The 14,511-nt window shown below is 37.2% G+C and overlaps 1 protein-coding gene across 3 annotated transcripts in view; it reads left to right on the forward strand.

The window, feature by feature from the left end:
- NBEA (neurobeachin) overlaps positions 1–14,511 on the forward strand; it is a 355,514-nt gene that overhangs the window by 263,970 nt on the left and 77,033 nt on the right. For all 3 annotated transcript variants that reach the window (XM_081004034.1, XM_081004035.1, XM_081004033.1), the window contains 4 exons: positions 614–731; positions 2,847–2,949; positions 5,576–5,691; positions 12,441–12,553. In XM_081004034.1, the coding sequence (XP_080860160.1) occupies positions 614–731; positions 2,847–2,949; positions 5,576–5,691; positions 12,441–12,553 (450 nt within the window). The remainder of the gene's footprint in view (positions 1–613; positions 732–2,846; positions 2,950–5,575; positions 5,692–12,440; positions 12,554–14,511) is intronic.

Below are 14,511 nucleotides of genomic sequence, written 5' to 3' on the forward strand. Positions count from 1 at the left end.
GATGATAATACTATTGTCAAGTCTTTTGGTAGTAACAAAAAAATTTGCTTTCAGGTATCTGCTTCTAGCTTGTGGTCACCTTAAAAACCAGCATGTTGCTATGATAAAAACTTCCTGCTATTGCCATTGTCATTGTCAAAGTGCGGAACTGAAATATTTGTCCACATGTTGCATTTTTGTATTTTCCTCTTGTGTGGTTTCTCAAACCCAGATTTGTCATTAATAGAGGCATGATACCTGTTGGAGGACTGGAACCCAATAAAAAAATTCTGGTTGGTTATTTCACTGACAAATAACTTGAGACAATTTTGCTTTCTCTGAACTTCCCTTTGCTTTCATTTGACCAACGTTTCCTTCAGTAACAGGATTTTCTCAGGGGTTTTCTTTCATCTCGATTCCCTTAAAATAGGTGGCTGATGATTCATAGGGTCGCCAGATTTGGCAGGTGGTGATCTTTTTAAAGTGTGACATTGCCCAGCAAACGGGGGAATGGCATCATATCACATAAAAAGAATTCTTCAAGATACAGGAAAAAAATAATACTTAAGCATAAGTCGGTTTTTATTAGTAGCACCAAAATCACAAGTCAAAAAGTGTTCTTTTTCTTTTGTAGGTTCTTGCTTATACAGAAGGCCTTCATGGAAAATGGATGTTCAGCGAAATTCGAGCTGTTTTCTCAAGACGTTACCTTCTTCAGAATACAGCCTTGGAGGTGTTCATGGCAAACAGAAGTATGTTCAATGCATGTTTTGAATAAAGTATTTGTACATCTGTTTAAAAACTAAGAAAACCTACCAGATCTGAAAATGTGCATCCAGAAGTGATATTTAGTTTCTCACTTTTTGTTTCCAGGCAGAAGTAATGATCCATACATGCCAATGCATGGGACAGTGGGAAAGAGGAGGCTTCACTGAGCCCAGCTGCTGTAGTGGGATGGCTCATATTCTGAATTTTACTCAGTTTTAGATAAAATATTTGGTGCAGTTCATGAACAAAATATTAACAACAAATGTGATTGACTTCAGGTTATCAAAGTAATTTTGTTTTTATTTGTTAGCAAATATTGGCTATGGGAAGGAGCTTTTCCATCCATAGAAGGTGAAATTCGGATCCTACCTGATATATCTCTGATAGGCCACATGATATGCTTTATCAACAGCTATGAGTAGAACAATGGCTATGTTCTACTCGGCTGTCAGAGGCAGTATGCCCCTGAATACCAGATACTGAGACTTGCAAGGGGGTAGAGTGCTGCTCCTCTCAGGTAATGGCTTTTGGGTTTCCCATAGGTGTATAATTGACCACTGTGAGAACAGGTTGCTAGACTAGATGGTCCACTGGCCTGATCCAGCAGGCCCTTCTTATGTCCTCACTCTAATTATTTAAACAACAACATAATGCTTTAAAATTATTAGACTTCAAAATACAATGAATCTTAAGCAGCTGAGAGTGTAACTTTGCCATCTGATGAATTTGTTGGTAGCATAAAATCTGTGTATTGCAAAAAAAATAAACATAACAATTAACCCTTCATTTGAGCACAGTGAATTCTCCTGGAAATGATCTGCAAACATCATTGAAATTACTGGAATGTTCTTGTGTAATACAAAGCTGATATTGTGTCCCCCCCACAACTGAGTCCAAAATATGGAGGCTATTAGTTATAAATCGAAGGAGAAAATTGTCTGTCCATTGTGTTATAGAATGGGTGGTGTATATGTATACTAGGAAATAACACTTCAGGAATTAACTTTTACGCCCAAATAAGCAATTATGTAAAACAAGTGTCACTTTTCAAAGGATCCAAGTATGTATTTTAGATGTAAAAAGCAGTGTTAATCACCACAATATTAAAGCAGTGTAACTGGTATGAACAAACAGTAGTTCTGGTGAATTTTTAAAGTAACCAATGAGCATTCTGTTCAATGTGCTACAGGACTGAACAGGTGAATGTGCACCTTTCTTCCTGAGTATGGTTTTCTGCAAGATAGGACCTTGATCCACAGTGTAGATCTGCCTACCTTTGTATGTAGGAATCTGAGAAGGCTCCTTTAATGTGCCTTGGTTTCATAGAAGAATAAAGTTACAGCCAATGACCTTTTCTTACCTCCCTTCTTTGGTATATCAATATCTATATCTATATATATCTCTATCTATCTATCTATCTATCTATCTATCTATCTATCTATATATGAAGATGAAAGAGATGGCTTCATGGCTGTGGAGTCCCAGCTGCATAACATTCTCCCCTCAGAGACCACAGCATCAGTGGTCTTCTTTTGTCACCAAGTTAAGAGCTGCCTGTTTATGCAGGCCTTTGGGTCATGCAAACTGTAGTTGATATTGGACCTCCCAGTTTGATGAGATTTGCTGATTGGTTGTGATCTTATCTATAGCAGCGTAACTGTTATTTTATACTATGCGTAAAATATTACTTGGACCCTGAGATTTTTAGCTGGGCTAAAAATAGTTTAATAAATAAATATGCATTATCATATAGATTTATTAAAATATGCTTGTTTGTTTGTTTGTTTGTTTGTTTGTTTGTTTGAATAACACCAGGCATCACTGTTAATTTTTAGACGTCTCTTGAAGACTCTGTATGCCAACAGACCTATTCAGTTGCTTATGATTCTGAGCAAGTCATTCTTGTGACTATTTTGCATCATGTTATTATATTTTATTTATTGCGGTACCTTGATATTGTATGTGAGTGGGCTGTATAGTAATACTTTTACTTATAAATAAATGTAATTTTTTTGTGAGATATCATGAGGTGTTGTACATAGAAACATCTGTTTGCACATAAGTCAGTTCCTAACATATCAATTCTGGTTGTCCAACAGCTTCCGTAATGTTCAATTTTCCTGACCAAGCAACAGTCAAAAAGGTTGTGTACAGCTTACCTCGTGTTGGAGTAGGAACCAGCTATGGCTTGCCACAAGCTAGGTATCATGATATATCTTATTTCCTGTTTTCTTTTGTGGTAACTTCAGAGTAGATTCACACAAGATTGTCATGTGATGATAATGCATGAAAGCTCGATTATGTGGAGCATCTATCATGCGTCAGTGATCATAGTCACGGAAACATTGCATTACTTTCAAGTAAAATCATTTGTGGGTGTCATGTCCATTCACTCTCAGATCGCTTCCTGTTCAGACAGGAATCATAATTGTTAAACAGGTTACTGCCAGGTGTTCTGGAATCGTCATCAAGATGGAATTAACAGATTAGTTTTTAACAGTGCAATTCTATAAATGTTTATTCCGTCCCACTGACTTCATTGGCGACTCACAGGAAAGTGTGCTTACAATTGCAGCCTAAATTACTTATAATATACATTCTTTTTTAAGTATAATTAGAAAATTCCACCTTCACCATCATTGTATTTTAGTCTGTTCCACTTACAGGAAAATTATTGTTTAAATAGTGTGTGGATCTTTCACTGTTTTGATTTTTAAAAAATGTTGCCTACTCTACTGTTACAAGTCAGAGACTATCCCTTTGTGTAGAAATTAGATTTTTATGTAGGGGTGCCTGTTCACTGGCGTTTAATGCTAACAGCACAGAAAATGTATGTAAGGATTTTACTTATGTTTAAAATGTCATGAACATGATAAAGATGCTCACAATGGTAGGGATACTGGTTATTTAGATGATTTTGTTAACCCCCAGCCTCATAGGACACAGTTCACCAACCAACGCTCTCCCATCTCCTACTGAAATGCTTACTAGTCATGCTGACACACAAGTGCTTAGGGAATATTGCTTCCTTGGTCTGTTGAGATGTTGCTGTTTTCCAATAAACAAAAGTAACATTTCCATATACACATTTGCGGTAGTATATCCAAAAGGTAATGTGACTTGATCAAAGCTGGGCAGATTTAGAAAACACCACAGTAGTGTGTCCTTCCTACGTTATTTGAAACATAAGGGCATGGAACCAATTTACTGTGCATAATTTATTTAACTCTGCCACAGTAATTCACACTCCATGAATTTCTTCAGCTATCTTACCAGTAGGAAGCTATCAGAAGAGATTTGTTTTGCATCATATTCTGTCAAATCAGAAGGTAGCATCCAAAAATAAAAGCCCTTAAAGGATCCAAGTAATGCCAAAAATAAGTAGATTGTACTAATACTGTGAGTGAAATAAAATATTCCAACATTTCCAAAATGCGAGTGGAACAAATTTTTCTACTCCACCATTCTGTATCATACAAAGTTAATTATACTGCATATATGATTTCTGCGGGTATAGTTCTTTTACACCAAATATATAACAGTCCTTATAATAAGTCTATAAGGTTAGTTAATATGATCCCCATCCAGCAGATGAGACCAATATAGCTGAAAGAGAGGGGCTTGCTTAAGACCACTGACTGAATTCATGGTACAAGTGAGATTTTAAGCAGGAACTACTACGACTATTTATTTAAGTTTGTATACCACCCTTCATCCGAAGATCACAACATAAAAATAGAAAATGAGAACACAAAATACACAATAAAAACAAGAACAAGAACAATAAAAACCAGTAACCTCCCCCCCCCCAAAAAAAAACCTATTTAAAGGCCACACAGCCAAAGGCCTGGTAAAAGAGAAATGTTTTCTCCTGGCACCTAAATATATGAATGTGCCAGGCAAGCTTCCCTGCAGAGAGCATTCCACAAGTAGGAAGTTATCACAGAAAAGACCCATTCTCGTGTTGTCACAATCCAGACCTCTCTTAAAGGAGGCACACCAAGAAAGGCCTCAGATGATGATCCAAGTAGGTTCATATGGAGAAAGGTGGTTTTTTAAGTGTTGTGATCCTGAGGCATTTAATACCAGCCCTTTGAACTGTGTGTAGTAACTAATTGGCAGCCAATGTAGTTGGGCCAGGATCGGTGAAATATGCTCAAACCATCTTGCCCCCGTGAGCTACCTGGCTGCCAAATTCTGCAACAACTCAAGGTTCTGAACCATCCTGATAGGCAACCCAACATATAGCATGTTGCAATAATCTAGCCTAGAATTACCAGAGCACAGACGGCACAGGCTATCCTTGTCCAGATAGGGGTGCAGCTGATGGAAGGCATTCTATACCACTGAAGCCACCTGAGGCCCAAGTGACAGCAATGGATCCAGAAGTATCCCCCAGACCACATACGCACCCCTTCAAATGAAGTATAACCCCATCAAAAGCAGGTAAACTAGTGTAGGGAACCACCCACTAGCAGTGCCTCAGCTTTACCTGGATTGAGCTTCAGTTTGTTGGCTCTCATCCAGTCCATTGTCTGATTGCAGTTCTGCACAGCTACTCTCATACAAGTTCAATTAAATTTTAAAAGAGTCATGAAAGTATATACTATACTATATATACTATACTATAATTAGATTGGATTGGATTGTGAATCCAGTCTTTACATCTAGTGTTCCTGTTCACATGTATTCTATATGTTCTAATAACAACTAAGTCTTTTTCAACAATGGTGTGAAAAATAATACATAATTCTGAGTTATAAAATGATAGTAAGTTTGCAATATAGAAACAACTATTAGAATGTGTTCTTTAAATTTTAATTCCTAGACGAATTTCTCTGGCCACTCCCCGTCAACTATATAAATCTTCCAATATGACTCAGCGTTGGCAACGAAGGGAGATTTCAAACTTTGAGTATTTGATGTTTCTCAATACTATAGCAGGTAAGTCTTTTGTCTCTTTAATCCTTCATAATATGTTTATGTTTGTCAACTTCTTGAGCACCGTGACTTGATAGAATACACTTATCTATCTGGAATTTAGCTGTGGCTGTATGATAGATTCTGAAAAACTCACATTAAATTTTATCGAAAAATGCACAACCTATCACCCAGACTTCAAATTTATTTATTGTGGTGGTGGTTGTTCTTTGCTCTCCTTCTGCCATTTCCTCTGCTGACAGCTTTGTCTGAAGCTTTATTAGAGTCAACAAACCATTGCCAGTGTGTGTCTGGAAATAATAATGGGAAAATGTAATTTCGCTACTTCGTCATTCTTAGCAACAGCAACTAGACAGCAAAATAACAGTAGTATCCTGCCTAGTACAGATGTCACCTAGGTGGTGTTATGATTAAATTGCGGCATCTTCCCTTTTTTAGCACCTTGAACTGGAATGCATGAGAACTGATCTTTAACATTAGGCCCACGATTCAAAACCTTTCTACATCACTTAATGAGAGGTGGATTTCACTAGCACTTGAAACTAATTAATGCATGCTGGCTTGAAATATAAAATGATATACAAGGATTTACTGTTAACATACAACAGCATGGTTGTTGTACCATTAATATATCAACATCACAGCATCCAAAAATAATACAAATCTTGCCACAGGTAAATTTTCTCAGGTGGAATGAAATTCAGCTGAATGTCCATTGAGCCTTAGGTAGGAGCCGAAGGAATACACACACACACACACACACACGAAAAATGTGCAAACATGTTGGTATTTATTTTGTATCATATTCTATAAATATATGGTTAGTAAGTCATGCTTAGGCCTGGGCCAGGCAAAACCATGCAGACCAGATACATTTCACTTTGAAAATGACTCAGTATGATTAATTTGTTAGTCTGTAGCATGGGATTTATTACAGTAATAATTCAATACTATGTAGAGCCATAAATCCCATTTAATGAATTTTAGATGTTAGAATAACCTACCATAATAGTGGATCATTATGCAATGACATTAACTTTCTTAAGCTAGTATGCTATAAATACTTTAATGATAATATCTAGCATTTATATAGCACTTAGAGTGCTCAAAAAAATTCACATAAATTAGTTCAAGAATCCTGATAGCAATCCCATTTGGTAGCCTAGTATTATTGTAGATTTCCCTTTATCAAGAGTTTTCTATTATTATTTTTTTGTCTCTTTTCCACCTGCTTTGAGATGTAAGAACTCACTTAGCAGCAGCAAGTTTTCCCTTGCCTAAATAAATGAACAGAGACATCTTGGGTCGTCTTTTATTGAACCCACTGCGTTGCCTTAGCCATCCAGGCGTAAGAACCCTGTTGGAGTAGACCAGAGGCCCATCTCGTCCAGCATTCTGTTCCCAGGGTGACCAACCATGTTTCTGTTGGAAGCACATAAGCTGAAGAGCTTAAGAGAATAGCCCTCTCCCATAGTTGCTTCCCAGCAACTGGCATTCAGAGGCATAGCAACTCCAGCCCTGGAGGCAGCATATGGCTATTGTTGCTAGTAGCCATTGAAGACTTTATCCTCCATGAATTTGTCCAGTACCCCTTTAAAACCATCTAAGTTGATGGCCATTGCCATAGCAAATTTAATACATTTATTAAGTTCTGTGTGAAGAAGTACTTACTTTTTCTGTCCAGAATCGCCCATTGGATGACCCTATCAATGGTCTCTCTATTCGCTTTCTGCACATCATGCATAATTTTAACTCCTTTCTTGTCTGCCCCCCCCAAACTAAAAAGCCCCAGCAGTTTCTGCATAAAGGAGTTGCTTTATTCCTCTCATCAGAATTGGTTACCATTTTCAGTTCTGTAATATCCTTTCTGAGATCTGGCAAACAGAATTGTTCACAGTATTCCAAATATGTTGCGTTAAATATTTTTATACAGATATTGTGATATTAGCAAGTTTTCAATCCCTTTTGTCATACACAAGTTGTCATGCACAGTGTTTTCATTGAGATGTTCATAATCTTTTCCTGACCAGTCACCATCAGCTCAGAATCTGTCAATATATATGTGAAATTAGGATTTTTTGCACCATTGTGCATCAATTTACACTTACACTGAATTGCCCTCTTGCTCATCCTAGCTCTAGGACAGGGGTTGTTTCCTGGTGCCCAACAGTCCCCTCCCCCTGCTGAAAATAAACTTGAAAGATGCATTATATTGTAGGCAATATAATAGGTTGTGGTGGCCACAATAGTTTATCTGGTTTGCAAATGGACCCATGGGCCCAAAAAGGTTGACACCGCCTCCTCTATGCCACTTACAAACAAGTTAAAAATGCTGGTCCTTGGGAACCACACTTCTTCCTACATCCCTTCACTGTGAGAATTGTCCATTGCGTCTTAAATCTTTGCTTACTGTTCTTTAACCAATTACTGATGTCTAAGAAGACCTGCCCTTTTATCCCATGACTGCTACATTTACTTAAGTGCCTTGGAGAGGGACTTTGTTGAAAGCTTTTTGAAAATCCAAGTAAACATTAGGGATGGAGGATAATTTTGCTTGGATTGTATATTTAAGTGAACTAACCTAATTTGCACCTCTTAGAATTATATACGGATCAGAATGTAATTCTTCAGATTTTACACCTCTAAATTTAATGATACAGTTTTTGAATGAAGACACACACTGACATCAATTTAAAAGTATGTATTTTAGGATCAAATGCATTTGGAAATGAGTGCATTGAGACAAAATATGTATGTATATATGAATTTTCATACAGCTATTTAAATTTTAAAAATCCACTGATTAATGCAGAAATTGGACTGAACAAATTTATGAATAAACACATGAAATAGGCTAAACCATCCATCTCTAATATACACTCCTATCCACATGCTTAACATTCTCAAAGAACAGAGAGAGATGGGACTTGTATATGCAGAAACCATGTTGTTTCATCTTATGCAAGACTTATTTTCTATATGATTGATATTTTCCTTCATTCATGCTTTCCACCAGTTTACCCATACACATTAAGCTAACTAGCTTGACATGGATTCTGGATTTTCTGTGGATACCTTTAAAAACAAAAATGTGTTACATTTACTGCTAGCTAGTCCTTCTTCCTTCCTTTTGCCTATCCATTTGTTTGAGGGAGATAAGCACCTTGCTTGATGCAGTTACAGTCCTCATCAAATAAAGTTTTGATGATAAAGAGGTAAGTAGCATAGCTGTCATGGATGGTAATAATGGTTAGGGACTAGATCTAAATCTGCATTCAGTGAGCTCAACAGAAGTTATTGATGCATAAATGAGATTCACTACATGAGTCTTTCTTAATCTGTTCACAAAGCAGAATATGAATATAATAATACATTTACAGATTAGAGCTTTAGGAGATTTACAGTGTAATCCTGTATATGTCTACTCAGAAGTAAGTGCCACTGAGTTTAGAGGGACTTAGGCTGCAATCCTATACATATTTAAGTGGGAGTAAGCCCCATTGTGGGCTTGCTTCTGCCTAAATAAGAATAGGATTGCACTCTAGTTAATCTTAATGGATTTGCAGACGTTCCTCATATACTAATCTCATCCATTTTAAAATAATGCTCTAAATCAATCAAAGAACTGCAAAATCTATTCACTAATAAAATAACAATAACAAACCAGCAAGGAAGTTGCTAAAAGTAAGGCGAACATCTCATCGCTTCCATAACTGTATCTGTAGTTTGCAGTCAAAATGGTTGTTCGGAGTCTGAGAGCTCTTCTTTTGACAAGCATACCCAGTTGCTTTCTCTCTACTTCGTTCTGCTCCCAAGGTCTTCACCTCTTCTCTGCCCCTCTTGTCACTGGACATATTTCATCATGTTTACAGCGCTGTGTGGTTTCTTTTTCTTTTTCCAAAGGTAAACATGGCACTCTGCTACTTATCAGTCAGTCTAAGTTTTATACTCTGCCTGCCCCTGGCTTTTGTCTTCATTTTGTAGACGTAGGACTTCCTGACTGGGAATTCTTGAGAATTGAGCAGAGTCAGAATTATTTATAAAATTCTGACTCTGCACAATTCTCAGGAATCTCCTGATTTATAGAGAGGAGAAGGAGAAATCACTACTTTTACTGATTCAGCACCACTTTTCTCACTAGAAAATGAAAGATGCTATATGTAATAAGCAATTAAAAAGAACAGAACTGCAAGCAGTACGCTCTCACTTTAATTACTATAATATTAATAAAAGATCCTTCCACTGGAAAAGATGGAAGAGTCAGGTGGTTCAGTCTAGCAGCCAGAATTATGTCTCACTGCAGTACTTACGTCTGTTTTTAGGTAGCAGGTTAATCATGCTTCATATATAGATATAGATATAGATATAGATATAGATATAGATATAGATATAGATATAGATATAGATAAAATAAAAAAATAATAATATACATCATACGTCACAACAGAAAATAGTGAATGAGGAAGAAGAGCATGCAGACTTGGTTGTAAATGATATTCTATAAGACGTGGAAAGTATTTCTTAACTAAAACATAAAATGTTAAAGCTCTAATTAGTAAAAATGAATATTTAAACACATAGTTAGCTGAAAATCATACACTAAAAAGGGTGAGCAATATTCTCTTTATTTCGGATGGAAAGTATTTTTAACATGTTAGTAGAAAATTGACATATTCAGGTAACAAATTCAGCCCTACTTCTTCCCTCTCCATTTAGCATTTTCCACTTTTTTACTCTGTGATGTACAAGCCCTCACTGGTTAATTATGTATATATTTAGCTACTGCATGTGTTGGGCTTATTATTGTCATCTAATTAGATGTAACTTGAACTGCTTGCATCTAGAAAAACCATTAAAAATTCTTTCCTAATGACCTAGAGATGACAAAATGTCTGTAAAGTGTGAAGAAGTAGACAAGCACAGGAACATCGCTTTTAAAGAGTGTTAATCCAGATGCTGCAATCATCTAATTAAACAATATTTTGCTGTCATTAACATTTTCACCAAGGAATTGCAGTTATAATTTCTTTGTCAGCTGTCTCTACATCACTTTACCTTCAAGACTGAAGTGCCATATAAAAACATTAAATTGGATGGTTTAATTAAAAAGTTATTTTTAATGAAGAAACATATTCCAGTATTTCTGAGATCTCATTTGCTGTGCCTCAGTTTTTATTGTTCAAGTAGATTAGTGTCATAGGCTTGCAATATTTAATATTCAGCCTTTAACATTAATCTCTATAAGCCTAGTTGAAGGAAAATCTGCTCCTTCAGTAAAGGTAAAACATACACCAATAGAGGCTTGCATTTCTGCAATTCATTATTTGGATAAGGAATAAATCTATGAAAAGTCTTATGTACAAACAACTAAGGACTGCATGGGAAAAAACAAATTCCTTTTTAAGCCTCTCCTGGTTGGCTTAGTGCTGTGCAGCAGGCAACTGCAATGCCTGATGTCTCACAGAGTAAGGGAAGCAAGTTCCTTTCCCCCAACAGATGCACACACAGAGTAAGCTGTGCAGATTCTGTTGTCTGTGTGCTGGTCCTGAACATGGGCTCTCCAACTCTTTCTTCTGATGGCAGAGTTTATTGAAGGTTGATCCAGCCGGCACATTTGAACTAAATCATATCAAGAGTGCTAAAACGTTTGCATTGCCTAAATGTGTGAGGTGTTGCTAAAAAATGCAAGGTTGTATAACCTGCAATTCGTTAAGCTTACCTTGCAAAGAAAAGGTCTGATTTTAAGCCTCCCTAGGATTGACAAAAGGGTGTGCCTGTGTCTAATATACATGACAGGCTGCAAAACAGGGGTTGTGAGCTGCCTTAAGCTTGGAGATGCTCACAAGTCTTAGGGTGTTGTATCTGAGATTTGCATTCAAGTCCTTTGCAAGTGACCAAACAGGGTAGAGTGAATGGCTTTTGAGGGAGGGAGGAGTGGCCTCATCCTGATTTCCGCGTGTCCAATGGATCTTTTACACAGAGCTTACATGTATATACAGTGGACGCTTGGGTTGCGAACGTGATCCATACGGGATGCACGTTCGCAACCTGCAGCATTCGCAACCCATGTGCGGGTTGCGATTCGGTGCTTCTGCACATGCGCAAAGTGCGATTTAGCATGTCCGCGCATGCGCAACCGCCGACACCCGGAAGTAACCTGTTCCGGTACTTCCGGGTTTTGGTGGTCCGCAACCCGAAAAAACACAACCTGAAGTGGCTGTAACCCGAGATATGACTGTAATTTGTTTATGTGTAGGTTCTTTCTTTGAACAACCAGGTACCCTAGGATCAGGATTCCTGATTGAGGAGAGAAGGTTTATACATGTATACTGTGTGTACCGCTGTGATGCTACATCCCCCAATGCATGTTTATTCTACATGAAAAGAACTTGGGTGCAAATAAAATACATGTAAATGGTAGTCTGTTTATGCTATAAATTTCATAGAATCATGGAATTGTAGAGTTGGAAGGGATTCTGAGGGTCATCTAGTCCAACCCCCTGCAATGCAGGAATCCTGCCCACAGCTGTCCCTGCGTAGGCTTGGACCACCAACCTTCTGGTTAGCAGCCAGACACAGTGACCCATTGTTTTGTGTAGCTATTTTTCTCAAAATCGGTGAAATTCAGAATGTGATATTACACGGATGTGAAGAAAAATCTTTGATTGGTGTATTCTGTTTTTTATCAGTTGTTCAGTTGTCCTGTTTAATAACCATATAATATCGTCCACGTTTCCCTCCACCATTTTCAGGACGTACATATAATGATCTAAACCAATACCCTGTATTTCCATGGGTATTAACAAATTATGAATCGGAGGAGTTGGATCTAACCTTGCCAGGAAACTTCAGAGATCTTTCAAAGGTATGTTTCAACTATTTGTTTGTCGGAATTATTTTTATGAAAGGAAAAAGCACCCTTCTTGGAGGAAAAGTAACATTACTTGTTACTATGTAAGGGGACGTACCTCTCCTGTATCAGTCTCCACAGCCACAGCACACACTGTAATTCTCCAACGGTTCGACTTCGCTCCCCAAGGCACACTCCTCCAGGGTCTCCCAAGACAAATGGATGGCAGCATAAAAGGATCTGTGGCAGGATCTCTATTATTTAGAAAGCAACACATCATTTCAAGCAGCATGTATGTTTTTAAAGACGATGGTGCCCCAAAACCCAGTACACCTGTTTGTAATTGCTTGGGGAGGCCTATGCAAGATTCCCAAAGACAAGGCAAGGATATTGGTGTTAAGTGGTGGATTTCAGTATGTAGAGCAAGATTTTTAGCAAGTTTTAATGGCCTGCACTTGAGCTTAATCAATTGTTTTAAAACATTGGGTTGAGGGAAACCAAACAGTAGATTTTGAGAATGCATATTCTTTTTGTACCTTTTAAATGACGACAACAGTGTCATCAACACACGGCACACTATCATTAAGCAAAATTGCTCATAGCAGTAATACCTTTGTGTGAATATTCAAAGAATCATAGACTTGAAGAGTTGGATGGGATCATGAAGTCATCTAGACCAATCCCTACAACACGGGAAACTTTCTCCCAATGTAAGGCTTCAGCCTATGACCCTGAGATTTCTACCAACTGAACTATCAAAGTTGCATTAAGTTCATTGTGAAAAAGTTATAAAGGATCCATAAGGAATTTTTTCATTAGACCCAACTGTGTAGAGAAGCACACTTATCATGTGCTTTCCTAGACCACACAAAAACAAATAGAAATTAATTCATAACCTGTTAGGGATAGAGGGAAATAAAATCCTTCTTATAAAAACAGATAAATTAATTTGGTTCCCTAACTGTATTTCTGATTATGGTTTCATAAGTTTTCATAAGCTAATGAGACTTGCCAAACCTGAAAATTGGATGGAAACCAAGTAAAAGTGGATAGGTGTAAGAGGAAATAGAAAGTTTGGTAATGTATGAGTCAGCTTTGACTCACTGAATTGGCATGTATGCAGGTGTCCAAGAATACTTAGTGTAATGTGCTGTTCCTTTGGAGGAATGTGGTCCACCAGAACATTTAACTCCCTGTATTTCCTAAATAGTTATTGCTGTTTGTAAGAACCTGAGTTCAGTGAAAGGTCCCAAACAGTTCTGCATTTTGGTAGTTGCTTCTTGTACATGTAAAGCATTGATTTGCTTAAATTAGTACCCTTTATGAAAAAATAACCTAAGATAAGTTGTAAATGAAGTTATGGTTGCTACATCTGCAGCACATCTACTGTACCAAATAGTCTATCGTATAGAAGGCAGATAAAGTTTCCTGTTGTTTTAATAATTTTTGAATGAAGTTTAATATATTTCCCCCATGTGAGACTTAATTTCATTATGGCTTTAAAAATCAGGTGCCATCACTATCTGCTATGGGATTGTAGTCTATCAGGAACAGGGCTTTTTGAGGATCACTGTGCTACGGTATTCTCTCACCAGCAAGATCCAACAAGCCTGCTCAATTTATGTTTTTAAAAAGTTTCAGAAAATGTTTATTTCCCTTCCTCTGCAGCTTTGGATTTTGTTGATGTTGGTGTGATGCTGCTCTGTTTAGGCTTCTCTCCTGTGTACATTTAACTAGGGAGTAATTATCACTGAAATAAATTACACTAATACAATAGGATTGTACTATTAATTGTATTATCCTCATGATTTGTATTGTTTCTTTTGCACTGGGATCTTAGGTTAGAATTTACCATAATTTCCCATCTTGTTAGCTTATGGCAGAAAGAGAGAGAAAGTGACAGTGTGTATATGTATGTTTGTGTGTATCACACAAAACAAACAAAACCCCACACCCATATACATTTACATTAA

Source organism: Podarcis pityusensis (genome assembly GCF_964106645.2).
Source record: "Podarcis pityusensis genome assembly, chromosome: 4".
NCBI lineage: Eukaryota > Metazoa > Chordata > Lepidosauria > Squamata > Lacertidae > Podarcis > Podarcis pityusensis.